This window comes from Poecilia reticulata, chromosome 9 (assembly GCF_904066995.2).
Source record: "Poecilia reticulata chromosome 9, P_reticulata-male-v2, whole genome shotgun sequence".
In the NCBI taxonomy this organism is placed as follows: domain Eukaryota; kingdom Metazoa; phylum Chordata; class Actinopteri; order Cyprinodontiformes; family Poeciliidae; genus Poecilia; species Poecilia reticulata.
In genome coordinates, this window is record NC_088838.1 from 22,791,904 (window position 1) to 22,810,430 (window position 18,527).

An 18,527-nucleotide genomic window follows, 5' to 3' on the forward strand; every position below is an offset into this window, starting at 1 on the left:
TTTGCTATGAATCCGTTTCAGTTCATGCAAAACTACATCACCCACAATGCCCCAGGACTGCCACCAAGGAGGAAGTAAAAGATAAGGAAACGTCACATTTGTTGTCGTTTGGCTGACCGCGTTTCACTGGGATGAAAGTTCTTACTTGTCAGTGAGTTTTAACACCTGGAGCCATGGCTGGGAGAAATGGGCAGCTGAAGTCCGTGGTGATTCGCAGCCTCAGGCGCTTCAGTGAGCGATATTTTCCAGAGAAAGCTACCAGAAGCTCAATGTTGGATAAGGAGCAAGAAGAAGAGGCGTCGCACTTTGGATATTTGGACAGCTTCCCTGTAAGGATTTTTTTTTTAACAATTGTAGTTATGGTATGCTCAGCTTCTACGGTGTACAGTTGACATTTAGGAAAAAAAAAAGTTTATTTCAATCTTTTTTTCCCCTCATCTGTTAGGTTGGGGCTTTTTTTTAAAGACTTTATTTTTTAGTAATGCTTGTTTTCCTAATAGAATTAACTGTACAGTTTACTAATATTTCATTTAAATCCTTGTGGTCTGTTAATCAGAAGGTTTTTGAGATTTGAAAAATTAAGACATTTACACTTAACATTGATCTTATTATGATCTTCATTCTAACCATGGAATATTGCCCTCACTAAAGATAAAAGGTCTGACTATTTTCACCACTTGCATTAAAACATTTAGATACTAAGGCTTAAAAAATTTACATGTTGCTGATTCTATAGCAGGCCAGTATTCGGTATTTAAATGTATAAATTAAACATATCCCTCTTTTCAAAAGGTCGACGTGCAATTCCTGATCATGACCTTTCTTTCTCCCGTGGATATCTGCAACCTGGGAGCCACTTGTCGGTACTGGAGGGCCATGGTGAGGGATCCATTACTGTGGAAATACTTCCTGTTGCGGGACATGCCACACTGGTCATCCATCGATCATCTGACGATGCCAGATCTGGAGTTGCTGGATGCCCCGCTAGTCAGTGAACATGAAAGTTTGGATGACAGAAAAGAAGAGGAAGAGAAAAATAGGGAACTGAAATGTGACTACATGTCAGAGTAGGTATATTCTTAATGCATTGATTTAAAGCCAGTTTGTAAAAGTTTCCTCCATATGCTTTTTTTTAAAATTACTGCTTTGTTTTACCAGATACCTGAAAGGTTGTCCATCCTGCAGACAGCAGTGGTTGCCCTCCCGACCAGCATATGAACTTCTGACCTCATTCCTTCACTACCTCATGCCCTCATCTGAACCTCGCTATGCAATGTTTGGGCCTGGCATGGAGGAGATTGACGTCTCTTTCGTCACAAGACTGATGCGTGCCCACGATCTGCTACCTGTGTCAGGTACTCCACACAGGCAGATAAATGGTAAGGCAATGCTAAGTTTTACTTTTTGTTATTGCTAGTTTTGTTGATAGTTCTATATCTGCAAATATAAATAAAAAAACAATTGTCATTTTATTATTGCGTCCTGAATCCAAGACTTATGCAATACCGTCTAAAAACCTTCAAAATCCAGTCATGACCGTAGACAGTATACAGTATACCACTTAATTTTTTGTTCTATTTTACCACATTACAACCCCAACTTTAATGTATTTTACTGGGTTTGCCAGTAGTAGAGAGACTGCTTTGTTATATCAGTTCTTTATAAATGGCTCTACTCAGTCAGATTGGATGAAGAGCATCTGTGAACATCGATTGCAACAGTTCGACCCTCCATGGCATGTAGTTACTTTTAAAAAATACATGTTAAGAATTTTTTTTCAGCAAGGGCTTTATTTCTTTTAATCCCTCCTTGAATATCAGATTCATATAGGACGTAATAGCTGGCCAGTCAGCAGGAGCTGTGGATGTCTGCACCTCCTCCAGAATTACTCTTTGGTCTCTTGGTTACTTCTTAGATTAATCCTCTCCCTGCTTGACTTAAGGGGTTGATGGACTAAGTCTAAGTTTACAGTTGGGCCACACTATTCACCACTAGTTTATTACTGTTCTCCAACAAACATCTGAGACCTCGATAGAGTAGTTGTGCTTTTACTGTGATGACATTTTTAAGACTTAGAGTCCCTTTCTTTCCTCTTTGAGTTAGTCTATCATATAAAATACCAATAATATTTGTTATATAGAATTTGAGGTTGAAATATGAGACAGTATGAAAGAATTGCATGCATTGAATGCATAATATTTCTATCTTATTTGTAGTTTTATTGGCCTACCACATGATGGCAGTATTTACATTCCTTACTAGTTACTGTCAAACAGCTTACTAAAATGGTAAACCAAACTAAATCCAGACACCGTTTTTATTCTAGGTATTGGCTCTGGGATCAGCTACTTGTTCAACAACCAACACAAATTTAACATCCTAACTCTATATTCCACATACGGGTAAGATCTTTATTCAAGATGTCACAGAGTTGCAGTTATTCACAAGTCTTTTTTGCTTACACTACAGCTACAGTAACTTTGCTTTCTGTCTGCAGAGCTGAGAGAGAGAAAGCACGACTGCAGAAGGAGAGCGTCAGCAATAAGCTCTTTATCTTTGAAGGAACTAATGACACGGGTCATCCAGTCTTTACGCCTGCTCCTCAGGTGCAGGAGGTGTGCCAGGAGGTGGATGGCTTCATTTATGTTGCCAATGCAGAACCTGGAGAAGGTGTGGGAAAATTTAATGTTTTTTTTTTTTTTTTTTTTTTGCAGTCATTGGTGATCTTTGACCTTTAAATAAGTGCATGAAAACATTTATTTCTCAGGTGATGGGGCGTCTGAGGCGGCCCAGATTAGAGCTGTGCTGAATTTTGTGGGGGATTCCACAGCTAAGCCACTACTGGTGCTCTCCTGTGTCTCACGAGAACCAGAGGAAGTGAGTGATGGAGCCAAATGTCGGACGCCCTGCGTTTATGTGGCAAAGAGACTTGGCCTTCCTCAGCTATCTAATCGCTGGATGGTAACTCTATCATACGTAATTAATTCCAAACTTTCTACTTAACCATGTAGATAATTTTCAAAAAGTATTTCTGTTTTCCTTCTAGGTGCAGGATACAGTGGCAGAATCATTAACAGGGGTTTTAGATGGGATTGCCTGGCTGCTGAAGTCTTCTGGCGTCAAAATTTAGGGATGATATATCGGTGTGCCCCAATACCATCAGAGAGAATTCGACTACAGACCACCCGGCCACTTAATTTTGATGTCAGTATCCACCATTTTATTGTTTTCATCTTGTAAGCGTAACTGTCTGATCTGCCAAAGTCTTACTTGAGGAGCACTGCCATTGGAGTTTAATTAAAAGGTTGAGCAGCAAAGAGGAAAACTGGGACTCATGTGGGTGAGCTGGTAGGAATATCTTTTTTTAAATGGTGCAAGTGAAGGAATTCCAGTTGGGCACTAGAGCATAGAAACCGAACAAACTGAATTATTTAACACTAACTGCAAGAAAACAAAATGCTGAAGCTGCACTGAGACTTTTTCACTTCTTTGCAAATCAAGGAAGGTAGACCTGCTGTAAAAACGCAACGTCTCACCTTGAAGAAAATTTGGTGACACTTTTTTTACATGTTTGTTTATTTTACATTTCCGTACGATCACAAATGTTATATATTTTCTTGACCCTTGGATTTCATAATTATGAATGTTTACTAGAAACTGTCCTGTGAAAGTGTCTTCATGAAAATGTTAGGAGGAAATGAAGTCTTCAAATAAAACATTTGCACATAGGAAAATTAAGGCAAGTAATCTATTAAAAAGCAAAAAGAACTTTTGATGAACATTGGATAATTGAAACATTTTGTAAGATGCTTTTGTTGAATACACATGTTTTTATTTCTTAAGAGCAGGAACAAATTATCCTTTTTACTCAGTTCATACTCTTGTCAATTTATTTAATATGCAGTGACTATTAAAAATACTTTTTGCCCCATTCACATCCCTAGACCTTCTGTTTGACTATTTTTACGTGTTACACTGCTCCCCACTGCAGATTATATCAGTCAACATCTGTAAAATGTTTTGTCTATCGTTGCTCGTAAAATGTCATGAATCATATTTTAATCTTTTAGTGCCCTGCTTTTCTTTAAATTCTAAACTCGGCACATTTGCGTCACTCAGATTGCCACCGCCTCTCCCTTAATGTGGTTAAAGTTGTGTTTTTGAATGGAAAATGGCAACCTAACCTGTTTCACCTCCATTTTCTACATCCATAATGGCGCAGCTCAGACACTTTAATGGCAACAATAGGATCGTTTCACCAGCATGTTAGGTATGACAAGATAATATGCTTCGCTGACGCTCTTTTATTCTGGTCCCCTTGGTAACCTTAAATTGTCAGCAAATGTTCTTTCCTCTAACCAACCCCTTCCATCAAAAGGTTCCTCCGTCTCAGTAGTCATTTTTATACACATGTAGGTTTCGAACAAGATCATGATTGCTTCCATTTGGGTCCATTAGGCAAACTTTAACGGTATTGAAGCGGAGATTGTTTTTTTCTTTTTGTTTGTTTGTTTAGGTTTTTCATGCAATCTTTAATTTTCAGTAAATAATGGTGAATCCAGCCTGCTAACCGTGGACATCTGTATGCAATTAGTGTGCTTCTAGGAGAGACAGGCATACTCTTTCTACTTTCTGTTCTGTGTAAACAGGATGTCTTGTCTTTGGTCCTCACTCTGCAGTTCCTTACCTTCTGTCTGGTTTTGTCTGCCTGTGTATCTGTTTGTGTAGAGAGTTCATAGTTTATACGGGCTGGACAATCAGCTTGGATGACGTTTAGATAGTCATTAATAACGGTCAACCTGTTCTAAGGCCAAGTAGGGACTAACACTAATAGTTGATGTTTGTTCAGTCATCTGAACAAATAAAAAACATTCTTAGGTGAACCTGAGGTTGATTTTGAGCTACTTTCACGTGAATAAATACTAAACAGAGTTACGGAGGGTTAAGTTGAACACATTGCAGGTTCTTATCTAGATATTTTCAAAGTCTTCCTACTAAAGTCTGAACCATGAGCATTTCTCAACCAGTGAGATGTAATGGTGCCTGGGTTTGGTGGGGGAGGTGCTCGGCCCATGTTTTGGACTGTTGAATGAGTACCAGACCTTCAGCTGCGTCTTGTCTTCTTAAGTCACTGGGGCCCTCTGAAATTAGAGGAAGCGAAGAAGAAACCCTGACTGACTGATTCAAAACAGGCCACAGATTAGTGAGATGACACTTTATAGAAATATGGTAGGGAGGAAGAAATGTAAGAATGTAAAGTCTTGCAAGTACCGACATTGAAAGAGTACGACAAAGTGCTAAATGTGCAGTCCAAATGCACAGTGCAGTCAGACATTTACATGGATGTAATCGAATTTGGACTTTTACTCGTGCATTTGAGCTGTTGTTTTTCCAGGGTGGATTGATCACACAACTTAAAAAATCAGTAAGTTTTAACAATGAGAGCCATGTGCCTTGGTTGGAATTTATGATGAATTTACACAGGGTTAGAATTATACACACAGGCTGAATTATGTACATACTCTTTGACTAGTGTTTGGATAAATGTTCCTCAGCAAGTTGTAAAGAAACTACAAACTTTTTCTAGCCATCCATATGATCCTATAATATTTAGATTTTAACATTTAACCTTTTTTCAATCAGAAACGACAGCTCCATCATTAACCAGGATGGAGCTACATTTTAGGCATGATCTACAAGTTTTCCACTGAGGTCGAAAAGCTGAGCAATATTAACCTCTCAGACCAAATGTTGTTGACTTTGTGAACCAACTGGTTCACAGAGTTCCATCAGGCTTTCATATCATGATTTCTTGTATTTTTCTTATTTGGTTATTTCTAGTTTAATTGTAAGTTTGTTCCACAGCTCTTTGTGATGCTGTGCCTGGCGAAGACCTTTTGTTTGTTTTTTTTAAGTTGTATTTAGTTATGTTAAAATGAAGCATATAATTGCAGCTGTAAAATAGCCAACTTGTCCGCTTGGCAACAACCCATGCATCCTGTCTTCCCACCAGACAGGATAGTAAGTGATGTAAGTACAAAGTCACCAAGTCTCCATTGTGACCTTCAGATGCTATAGCTTTGGTAAAATTTGACAGAAAACACTCCAAGTGCAAGATGGATAAATATGTGGAAAATGGCCTTCGGTTATGATGTGGGACTGTTTCTCCCATAACCTTCAATATCTTATGTCAGACAAGTTATTCTGTGAAATTTCATAAGCATTAAAATAAATCATGACAGGACCTTTAGATGAATAAAGTCACAAGATTTGTGACAAAAGTCACAAAAAGCCTGTAGTAAAATTTCCCCACCACAGTACTAAAATAGGAAGTTTTAATTGTTTACAAATAAATTAGAAAATCTATCAAATAAAAATTTGGCATAATGCACATGAACATTTTAGAAATATAAATCCAATATTTCTGCTGGATTAGTTTTAATATGATGACAACATTACAGTCAGTGGTAATGAAGCTCCATTGTTGCTTTTATTGTGCAAACATATCACAGAAGGACAAAGCATGTGCTATGAGTGAACATACAAGTCCAGAATTAAGAAAGAAGTGATCGTTATTAATCTGATGAACTTGGCTGTAAGCAGATCACAGTCTTCTACAACTTGTGTTTTTCACACCTCCGCCTTCTCTGTTCTTCACTTTTTCTCTGCTAAGCTCTTCTTTTCATTAGACTTAAGTCCCTGATTTGTATTCTAAGATAACGGTCAAGATTAAAGTAGGCTTAGAGAAAAAAACAGCATCATTTGCATGATGCTTTCACCGATTAAGCCAAGCGTCCCTCTTAATTGTGTTGTTTTGCACATGGTGAGGCTCTCATGGTGATACTCTGTAGATCCCATTCATACCAAGAAATCTTACCAATTCGCTTCAATTTCCTGCCCACTTCACCTTGTCTAGTTTACAGCCCTACCCCTGGCATACATATGACAGGTTAGGTAATGGTATAATTATGGTTCAGAAAATTTATTTGTGAATGATTTTAAGTCCATCAGCAGCTAAAGAACATGTGTGTAACATGAAGCACACGTTGCTCCCTCCTGATTTTCTCAATCGTTTCTTTCTCTGTGTGCAATAGAGACTACCACCTCCCTTTTCTAATCAAATAGGCAGCGAGGGCTTGACACAGATGTAAATTGCCACACTTCGACGTGAAACTGCCCTAAATGCATTACAGGTGACTTGATGGGGTTGAGACAGAGGACACTCTTTTGTTATGGGGGAAAGAAGAAACAGACAGCCTAGCGTAAATTACATTGCTGCAAAAAAGCATGCTTTGGCAGAAAACCAATAATAAAAAGATGGTTGTGACTTGTACAGCCTGAAGCATCTTGGACTCTCTAAACCAAATCAACATTCAAAAACATGGTCCAAAAATGTAATTTGGTTATCAGTCCTCATAAGGAGGTAAGAAGAAACAAACATGTACAGCTTAACAAAACACACTCCATATGTAATCTGCACTTAATTAAGGCAAATTCAGGCTGGGATTCAGTCTTAAAAGAAATTATGCTATCTTGAGGAAACTATGAAGCCCCCCCAAAGCTTTTAGAGAAAGCCTTGGGGGTCGTCAAGATTTATTTTGGTAAATGCGAGACAGGTCTTTTTGTTTTTTTGGTCACCTTAATGAAGACGAGTGAGGACTGCAGTGCTTCAGAGGTTGTCCTGGTTTTTTTTCTAACCTGCTGGATGAGTCCTGGATGAGCTTAGATTAATTTTTGTAAGACAACACGTTCTGTCGATTCCCAACTGTTCCATGCTTTTTTTCCCCCAGAGCTCGCACTATAGTTCGCTGGAGCCCCGTAGCCTTAAAAATGGCTAAAAGTGTTGATTAAAATCTGCTATATGTACTAGTTTGTCTGATATTAAAAATTGCTTGATAACCTGAAACTGAAACATACAATCGAGAAGAAATCTGTAGTGAGGTAAATTATATTCCATATAAATCACTGAACATTATTTTACCATGTAGATTCCTTTTGATTGGTACTATAGTAGCAACACAAAGTACCAAGCATCCCACAGAAAGTACAGCTCTACTGAAACACCACTCCAGAGAATTCAGTGGCATCGGTCTGTGGGTCAGGTGCATTGTTCTCTTGTCACATTCAATACAGCATAAGTCCACATGATTCAGTAACGGATAAAGTGGTTCACTGCACACCCCCATTCTCCTGGAACTGGAGCTATCTGTCACATAACTCCCTAATAAAAAGGGGATTCTTGGCCATTTAATGAGTGCAGACTAATAGCAAGTGTTCCTTTGTTGCAATATGAATGTCAAACACCTTTTGGAAATCAAATGAGAATAATAAGGAAGAAAACTTGACATCGTGACATAAACATTTAATCATAGAATTAGCCAATAACAAAAAAATCACAAAAAATAACTTTGGGCTTGTTTTGTTACTGTAGGTTTTAATGGGAGATTTGCAGTATTTATGTTGTTTTGCGTCTCATAGGGAGTGTTTTATGCGCACTACAGTTGGAGGATTCGGAAATGTCAAACCATAACTTGTGGACCTCGTAAATGAGAAGGGGGTGGAGGGATAAAAAAAAACCAAAAAGATGACTCTCAGTGCAGACAGGGCAATAGCATTTCCTCACCATCACATCACAAATTATGTCAACACAGAATCTGTCCATTGGAAAGTAGGATGGAGGCGATGAAGAGATCAAAGCATACCTGCCTCCCTGCCTGTATTTGAATTTGTCTTGCATTATTTTTGTTAAGTTTCCAATGCTTTTCAGATATGGTCTGGTAGCGTGCAACCTCGCGCAACTATCTGACTTCAGGTAAAGCAAACTTCATTTGCTTTAGCTTCATTAAGGCCATTGATTTTTTTTAATACTGATAGATGTTTGCCCTCAAAGAACTGACTGAACCTACTGAACTGTGTAAGAAAAACACTCACGAGATCCATGCAAAACAAAATGTGCCGTTTCTTGACAAACAAAAACAACAATTGTGTGTCAACAGCAAGCAACAGCTGGAAACATTTATTTTCTCTAATGTGCTCACGTGGTTGTTCGGGACCTCCATAGTGACCGATGGCTTTTGGTCAGGGGCTGGACAGCTGCTGAAAGCTGAAATTGTGGGCGAGCCTCTGGAGACATCGCATCTCAAACTGACCCTCCACATGAGCCCATGGGAGCAAGTAGTTTGTCCTGCATCCTCTCAGCCTAAATGCCAACTAATTCCATTTACAAGCTACCGTGTTTTGCAAGGAACATTTTTATGTTTCTCTAAAAAGAAAAGGCTGTCTCTATTGCTACAAATCTGAACTGCATTATACTGCTAAATTTTATTTTGCAAGGTGTAAGTAGTAGCCATGAAAACGATTAATAAGGAATGCAGCTTATTCGTTTTTATTGCTCAATATCCCCACAACCATATGCACTTCCGTAACTCTCTACCTAAATATTTTGATTATAGTTCAACTGATAACATTGGTTTTGTCAAATGCAACTTTTGGTCCTGCGGGGAACACTAAGACTAATATGTTGAGTTGTCTCAGAAATTAATATTTAGCACATCAATTTGGTAAAATTAGGAAGTGCTGTGGAAATTTACGGGAGGAAGTTTCTTTGCTGAGGCAGTATTTCAGCTTGTATCCATGTTTACATAGTTTAGTGACAGTGCTAATTGCTAAAGTCAAAACTGCTGGCAAGGACGTTTTTTTATCCAGTCATTGCAAAGGTAAGGCCCATCTTTGCTGCAGTTGTTGGGAAATTAATTTGAAAAAGTTTCAATAATGTTTCATTTTAGTGCATTTATTTGCTTATTTCTTATTTTTTTCAACATTTGAGGACAAACCAAACATGCAAAACGAAATTTAAAAATTGTATTTATAAAAACATTTTGCTAAATGACTGCATTTTAAAATGTACTTGAAATGTAACTGATATATTTAAGAGTGTTTCAGATGCTACAGAGCCCAGCTTTAGAAACCTACACAAATAAAGTGCATGCAGTTTCATTGGTTAAGCCCAAAAGTTGCTTTATCAGTGTAGTGTTATGTTTGTTCTAATTGATTTATTTGGTGCCAAACACAAAGTCATTTTAAATCGCCAAATGGAGTCTATCTACTGGGCAAAGGTTAAAAAGAAAATTTCTTAACTTTTTTTTTTTTTTTTGTACAATCAAGTTTTAGGAGTTTAAGAAGAATCTAAAACTCTTAATAATCTTTAACATTCGGTTACTCTAATAATAGGCTTAATAATAATAATAATGAAACAGCATAATCCAGTCTTTGGCTCTTGCCACGAGCCTGCAGCTAAGGGAGCATTTTATTTTGGAGGTTTGGCCCAGCCGTCTGTCCCCTCGGTGGTCCTCCTCTCTCAGCAGACTTTTATAGTCGGCGGATGAGGGCGCCTCACCGCCGTTAGACACCCACATACTTTCTCTCTGCGCGTCCATTTGAACGGGACTAGATGATGAGCGCCAAATAAGACGAAACCCGTCCACAGGAAAAAGTTCGCTCCCGACTCACGTTTTTCGGTGATGTGAAAACCTCGAGTGGAGGAGATCTTTACAGGACACGGGCCGAGGGGAAAACTGCAGGATTCGTGCCCGTTGGAGCTTCGCGCTGACCATCAAATGACCAACTTCTGAAAAGTCGTTCTGGGCTGTTCTTGCAGTTTCTCAGCTCGAAACTTCGCAACAAGTAAGTTTGGTCATGTTTTGGAAAAAGTGCACAGCGAGTCGCGGTCGTGCTTTAAATGCTCGTGCACGTCTTGGAAGTATTAATTGCCACACTTTTCTTCTTCGCTTGTTACAAAAATGTTTTCAAGCACTTGTATAAACATGAATGCGGACAACCCTCTGCGGTTTGCAGAGGATAATATCCACTATTAGTGAAAGCATGTGTGTAGGACACTGAACTGGAAGATTAGCCTATTAAATAAGGTTCGACTCTTGCCAGAAGTGACCAGCCATGTGTTGGTTTGATGGATGCAGACTGTTACCTTCTGAAGTGTGTTTACAGTGCCTTGCTCAATTATTCATAGCCTTTCATATAGTTTCACGTTTTGTCACATTTGAATCGCAAACTTCTACGTAGTTTTACGTGATGGATCAACGCAAAATGAGAATGTAAAGAAAATAACACAAGGTTTTCATGGTTGAGATATATACAGGTATATGTTAAAATCCGCTGAGTCAATAAATTGTAGAACCATCTTTGATCATGTACCACGAAAATGTTTGTCCCTCCTTTTTTCTTTTTGCAAAATAGTTGAAGGTCTTGCCACATATCCTCAATTGTAAGTCTGGATTTTAGTTGGGGCCAGCATAAATGGACACATTTCCTTTGTATTTGAGTACATTTTTGAAAACCGCAGTTGGATAATATTGAGAAATTGTTGCAATACTGTTCATGAAATTTGTGATTATGATCTTGATTTTGATCACATTGTATTCTTGTCTCTTTCCCTTTTAAAAAAAAGAATCTTGACCAGCCTCTGTAAGTTATAGCATCTCAACCACAAAAAATTTAAAAAAAATAAAAATATAATGTTTAGTATAATGAATGTGCTTTGTTATATTATTTGGTTATCCAGATTTGCATAGAATATTATGTTTATCTAAATAGCATAGGTACACTGTTAAAACAAAAAAGTAAAGTCTCAAATTTATGGTAAAATACCGCCTCTGTGGTTGCCAGAACTTTACCATATAAGCACGGTAAAGTCTATTTTATATTATACGGTAAAATACTGGCAAACCACAGCTGCCGGTATTTTACTGTAAATTAGAGATGTTTTTTTGTTTGTTTGTTTTTTTTACAGTTTGAAATATTTGAAAAAGACCATTTTTATTATGCGTCTAATGTCTGGCTTTATCCAGACAAATGTCATATTATCTTGCAGGTTGAAGTGCATGCATTCACTTGTTGTTGGAGCCATTTGTGCACGAGAAAATAAGGCTTGTAGTTACACAGCAGCACTCACCAGGCCACCAACGAGTCGTTTAAATAGATGAGGCGAGGAATTTTATGAGACATTTCCTCCATCCGTCTCTGTCTCTGCAAAAGTACATCTGTAACGTTCTACATCTGACGGCTCAGCAACTCTCTGAAACCATTACATTTTACATACGTCCATTTGCGCCTCGCCGCTAGGGAATGGTTGCCAGGACGTAGCGAGAAACAGCTTCTCTAGAGCAAATTAAAGAGGCTGCATACCTGTGTTTTCTTATGGAAACAGGGGATTTCTTTGTTCTCTAGGGTTTAATTCTGAAGGTTTAACCAATGATTGTTCTTAATTTGTACAAAACCCCGAAACCCATTGAAACATTGATTTTTGTTTTTGCTTCTCAGCTGTTTGCTGTGTGCAAAGAACACGGCCTGCAATGGTGCAATTCTCCTGCTGTGTTATAATTTGTGCAGCACATATTTCCTCATCACTGGACTTACTGGGTTTTATGTGTTTAATGCACACATCTTCCTTTTGTCCAGCATATATGCATATGCCCCCGGCCCCTCTTTTCCTCGCTTGCTTTTCATACACACAGACATGCGTGGTGTTTTGCAGATGTGTGACCCAATCCGCTTCCAGCCAAGGCTCATCTCATGCCAGTGTGCTGACTCTAAGTTTTCCACACTCTCTTATGAAATAGGAGTAGGAGACATTAGAACCATCCAGTAGCCAGGCTTGAATGGCTTTGGAGCACACACACGTAGGCGCGTTCAAGTTGAAAATGCACGCATACGGCCATATGGTCTCACAGTGACCACCTATATATCCAAATATAGGTGCACACAGAGGGTCGTAAACATTCGTCGAACAGTCCATAGGCTGAAAGGAGCAGCTGCAGCTTGTAGGTCTTTTGTGTGAGTCAAACAAAAAGCCTAATGTTTATTTTAAAAAAGCAGCTGGTAGGAAAGAAAAAGGGTACATGTTTTTTTTTTTAGATAGAAATCTGAGGTGTGGAGTGCTTTTGCTTTCAACCCACTTAGTCTGATTCTCCTAAAATGAATTGTGCAACATTTAGAAATCACCAGAGTATCCGTGCGTATGTGATTTGATCTCAGTATAAATAAAGGTCCATCTCAGTAAATCAGAATAAATGTTCCAATGAGTTTGTCTTGTCAAATTAAAAGTACCTTTTGAAACTTCATTAAGCCTACTTTTCTGTGTTAAAATATTTATTGACCTCATGTAATATTGTCTTAATCTTAAATGGCCTGTTTTCATTAGCCGAAAGTGGAAAATCATCATGATTAAGTGGAAGAAAGGATTCAAAACATCAAGTCTGTTCGTAATTAATTTACATAATGTGTTTCACTTTGTGAATTCAGTCGCTGAAATAAATATTCTAATTTATTAAATGCTTACCCCCTCCACACGGTGTTGCTTGTGGTGATGCTTCAGCAGGGACAGGGAAGGAGGCCACAGTCGATGGGAAGTTAAATCATCTTGTCGCAGGACCACAACCCTAAACTTGTAGTTGGAGATACTATGGACCAGTTTAGATCGAAGCATTTTGCTGTGTCAGAGTGGCCCCAAGTTCAGTCATCAGTTTAATTAAGACTCTGTGACAACAACTGATACTTGCCCTTCACGGATGCTTTTGAACAATCTGACGGACGCTATAAGATATATTTCTCTGAAAATAATAGCTTCCCCCACCTCTCTTTTTTATAAATAACGAAAAAATGAGAGGTGAAATGACACGCACTGAGGTCGGCCTAGCATGTCCTTTAGAAAGCGTGAGCTACTTGATACAAAATCAAGCAAGACCAGCAATGCATCACCAGTGTCTGTGTCTATCTTACAAACAGATGCCGGTACATCTAACACACTGGTCATTGTTGATGTCAGCAGATCAACTGAAACTCTGTGGTTTTACAGTTTTACGCAGCATTGATGTAACAGCAAAGCCTCTGCCATCTTCAGGCGTACTTGCCCCCTGCCTTTTTGGTGCTGGTTTTACAGAAATGTCAGCTGTTTACAAGTATTTACAAGTAAACATTTTGAGGGCCTGTTTTAAATGCACTGAAATATTTGCTCTCAATTTTATTTTTATACTCAATTTCTACCTTTTAGATTAATTCTCTCAGTTCTTCATCGCATATACTTTGAAGGACCGTTTTACAAAATGATCGTTTATGCTGCCCTCGCTTATGGCAACATAAACGAGGGCAACATTTTGACCAAAAACAACAAATACGGTCAGAACATGGGATTTCTTGATTTGAATTGTAGGGAAGTGAACGGTTGAGCATAGAGCTGCATGAAGAGAGTGAGAAATCGGTGATAACGAATAGGCTAAAAGACAAGTATAGATGTTGGCAAAATGTTAGGGATTAGTTGATGCCTATTTGTGCTTGATATAATTTAAGCCAAGAGTGTGAAGTAGCTACACTGCAGAATAAGCTGCCTGCTCAGCCAAACTGAAAAATTACCCTGCCTATAAATAACAGAAGATTCTGTAAAGATTGTCATTTTAATTTCAATGCTTGTCTCGTTAGAGACAAACAGGCCAGGTGAGAAGGTGAAGAGGTCAAAGGAATGTTTTACTTATTTAATTAGAGTGTATTGATGAGTTTGTGTTGTTTGGATAATTTTGTTTTGATCTATGACATCAGCAAGTATATTTTAAATGTATTTTTCTGAAAAGCGGCATTAAGCTATTATAATAGGATGCTGATCAAGCTGTCGTTATCTGTGTTTGGTGAAAAACACAGAATATTTTCTCTTCCATGTAAACAATTCACACCTCAGCTTTTTTCTAATTTTGTGGGATTGACGAGTTTGACTTTTTTTCAGCCTGACAACCAAAATGTCCTACTTCTCGTCCAAGATTTCACCCATTTAAGAGGCTTTATTTCATCCTATTTAAATGACCTTCATCCCATAATTACATTTAAATGCAGTTCTAACAGGCTTTACTCAAACCTCAAATAGCTTGAGGTTTTGAAATGTTGGCTTCACTGGACTGGTAATAGAGTAATTAACAAGGTCATTCAAAATTAGTTCATATATTTTCTATCAATACAGCAAGATCTGATGACAAACTTTGAGCTTCACATGTCACCGTGTACATAATAATTCTCTGTTCAGTATCTTCCTTTTTTTGGTACGTGTGTGCATATTGTAATTTTCTACTTCCATTACCCCAAACATTAAAGCGATGATGATTTATAAGATAGCAAGTTGCTATCTTATAAATTTAGGTGTAATCATTGACAGTTGCAACTTGCTATATTGCACACTGCCTAACCACACGTTTTGCTGACATTTTGTGCCTGAGTTTGGAATATCTAACTTTGACAGTGACATGTCAATGTCTCTTATGATGCACAGCATTACTGCATTAACAATTCAAAGTTTCCCCCTTCTGCTTAAGTAGAATGCAGGGGGAGTTCTTCTCTTTTCAAGAAACAAGAAAAGAAGTCCAGAACCTTCGTCTTACGCACTTGGCATCATCTTGCACTGGACGAATGAGAATATACACCAACGACTTCTAGTTTTACAATGTAAAAAAATGAAGGTGTAGTCTCGTCAATGACTACGCCTAAATGGATTTAAAATAAAAAAAATGTATCATACCGAGATATAATACTTACAGCTACGCTCCTCATGCGTATAACTAATTAAAAGTCCATTCCCATGTCATTTTATTTCTGTGTACTCAGATATTTGAAAAGAGTTCATTATGCACAGCTTGCAGCTTACATGTGCCCTCTGTTCTCTTTAGAGGAACCTCACATTGAACTCAGGCTTGCAACATTGCTCTTTGGGTGTGTTTGTGGTTATGTGTGCTTTTATTCTGTTTTTATTCAGTTAAGAGAATCTAGCAGAGATTGAATGACCTCTCTCCCCCTGACCTTTTGATTTTCTTTGCTTTCACCCTTGTACCACCATCCTATTTATTCCTGACTCCCTCACCACCACACCTCTCATCCGATTTGGAACAAACAGAGATGATTAATAGAAATTTGAGGAAACATGGCAGAAGCATGTTATTGGCAGCGAGGTGACAAGTCAAAGTGTGCACAACGCCTGTGTATGTATGTATGTGTGTGTGTGTGATAGCGATGTGCTCATGTTGCATACATGCGTGCATGTGTGTTTTGGGAAAAGGGTTGACCTCATAAGTTTACCAAGGGAACCCAGGAGACTTGTGCTGAGCCTCCCTCTTTTCTTATTGGACCCTGCTGCTCTTAGAAGTCTGGGAACTTGTCATTGGCCTAAAGAGTTAGGGAAATGAGGGATAAATGTACCGCCCTGGCAGGGCTTTCGCAGACACTTTCACAGGATTAACATGAGGTGAAACGTCAGAGTGAAGTAGCTCTTTGGGGTTAATTTAGTTTGGTTCTTCCACTCACAACAGACTTAGAAAGAAGAGACAATGCAGACACAGAGAAAAATGGTTTGATCATCCTAATTGCCCTAATGGCGGTGCTTCAACTAGAAGATTAAGAGAATAATTGCTTGAAGCATAAGTGAGGGGGAGACTAAATTATTCTAAAGAGACGAAGTAGACCAACGCAGAAACTGAGCAACATGTGAAGTAAGTGGGATATTCTACCCAGTCCAGATGAGCCTGCTGCTTGACAGCTTTCTGCCATGAATTCCTGCATTGTATAACTTGGCCTTCTGTGGTCTCTCGACACATGGAATTTAGACACACACACACAGGCACACACACGCTTCAGCCTGAAAGTTTAAGGTAAAGAATAAAGTTGTTGCCTAGTACCCAGAACTTTGATTCACTGTGAAAGTCTGAACATTCCTGCCAACATTTATTTTCAGTTGTTGTTTAATGTGCCTAATGTCTATTTTTTTCCCCCCACAGGTTGGATAAAACCTTTTTTTATTTTTATTTTTTGGATGACTTAGAATTACATTGCTGGTTAAATCATGTAAAAGATATCCAATGAGCAGGAGGACATAAGATTAAGACGAAAGCTTGTAGTGTCAGCCAGCTTCCGAGTTGGGAAAAACACATGTAGAGGCATAAACTCCACATTCAGGGTAGCTGGCTGCCCAGCAAACGTGCAGCACAGCTGTAAATAGCTAAGGGTGTGGACTGAAGGCTTGGCCTATATTTAGAGGTTGGACTTAACTTCTAGAAGTTGTCCACCAGAACATTCTGAATGACCAGGGAGAGTTGTCTGGTGTTTTACAATATCTAACAACTTTTTTTGGGAAAAAAAAAAAAATCAGTTTTGTTGAAACGAATATCATGGGGAGTTGACAGTGTTTACAACAAGTGTGTATTACCCTGTAGATTTGTTTCTTTATTGCGGCATGATGGCAGTCAAAAGACACACAACCCCTTTTACACTAAAAGAGAGACTAACGCTATGAAAACTTATTAAAATTAGTCTAAAAATATAGGTTTGGTTGTACTTGCAATGTGTCATCCTAGAACAAATAGAGTAAAACTGTCTTCTAATTTTTAATTGTCCTATTCTTAGCTTTGGTCCACTAAGACTGCAAACAATTACACATTGCTAACGGCGATGTGTTTTGGTCATTTCAGCCTTGTGACCATTTTTTACCTTTGCAGTTTTACTCATTTCAAAAAGGACATTGGATGTTTTATTTATTTATTTTATTATTTTTTACCATTAATATCCACAGTGGGGATGTTTTGTGCCTACATTTGACCAACTTTGAGTGTCAGTATTTTAAAAATAATATTATCTGTCTATTACATTCATTGTCTTGCTTTTCTCAACTGGTATTGATTTATGACGAGCTTCAACTATTTAAGTTGGATGGTCTTCTTGACATAACACTCATCTTTAGCTCCACTACCAATATTGGGTATAATAAAAAAAATATCCAAAAAAATAATATTAAACTGAACTGTACATTAGATGTGAACATTTTTTGGAGATGTACCAACCAGACATTTCCTAACCAAGACCTTGAGATCTGAGTTGCTGATTTGGATTTTTAACTCTTTATTTTTTTCTTTCCTCTTTGAACTGCAGAGCATTTATTAGAGCCTATCGAGGAAAAACAAACAGAGTATGATCTACTGATATTTTTTGTCTCCATTCTTGATCAGGATTACTGAACAACTACGTCTGCTTGATATGTAATTGCGATACTACTGACACATTGAATGTTATTGTTAACATCCAGAAACTTTGAGCATTCACACAACACTGGAAGGCAACAGACTTAGTAAAAGTATTATCTTTTACTAAGATAATATTCATTTATAAATCACATGGAGAATTTTTGCCAAGACTTGAAAATTGCTGTTCATTCCAATGCCTCATCTAATCTAACTGGTCAAAATGTTTTGCAAAGAGGAATGGGCAAAAGTTTTAGTTTATACATATTTGAAAACTTGCATGATCTCAGCTCTGCAAGGTGTGACCCCTGAAGGCTCAATGTAAATGGACATCATACTTTTCAAGGAATTTGGGGATTTAACTTTTATTTATTTTTTAAAACTTCTTATCACTTTCCTTCAATTTCATAGCCATGGGCTGCTTTGAACATTGAAGTCTGTGTTTATTTTTGACAAAATATGAATCATTAA

The 18,527-nt window shown here is 38.0% G+C and overlaps 2 protein-coding genes across 2 annotated transcripts in view; both read left to right on the forward strand.

The window, feature by feature from the left end:
- The first annotated feature begins 11 nt into the window (after positions 1 to 11).
- On the forward strand, positions 12 to 3,935 carry fbxo4 (F-box protein 4). Its single transcript, XM_008418330.3, has 7 exons — positions 12 to 329; positions 793 to 1,067; positions 1,159 to 1,379; positions 2,327 to 2,402; positions 2,498 to 2,670; positions 2,768 to 2,961; positions 3,047 to 3,935. Exons 1-7 carry the CDS (start codon positions 174 to 176, stop codon positions 3,128 to 3,130), a joined length of 1,179 nt encoding a protein of 392 aa, XP_008416552.2. The 5' UTR covers positions 12 to 173; the 3' UTR covers positions 3,131 to 3,935.
- A 6,255-nt stretch (positions 3,936 to 10,190) lies between these two features.
- The window catches only part of ghra (growth hormone receptor a), a 31,942-nt gene continuing 23,605 nt past the window's right edge, over positions 10,191 to 18,527 (forward strand). Inside the window, exon 1 of the mRNA XM_008418329.3 lies at positions 10,191 to 10,683. The gene's annotated coding sequence lies outside the window, so the exon portion shown is untranslated. The remainder of the gene's footprint in view (positions 10,684 to 18,527) is intronic.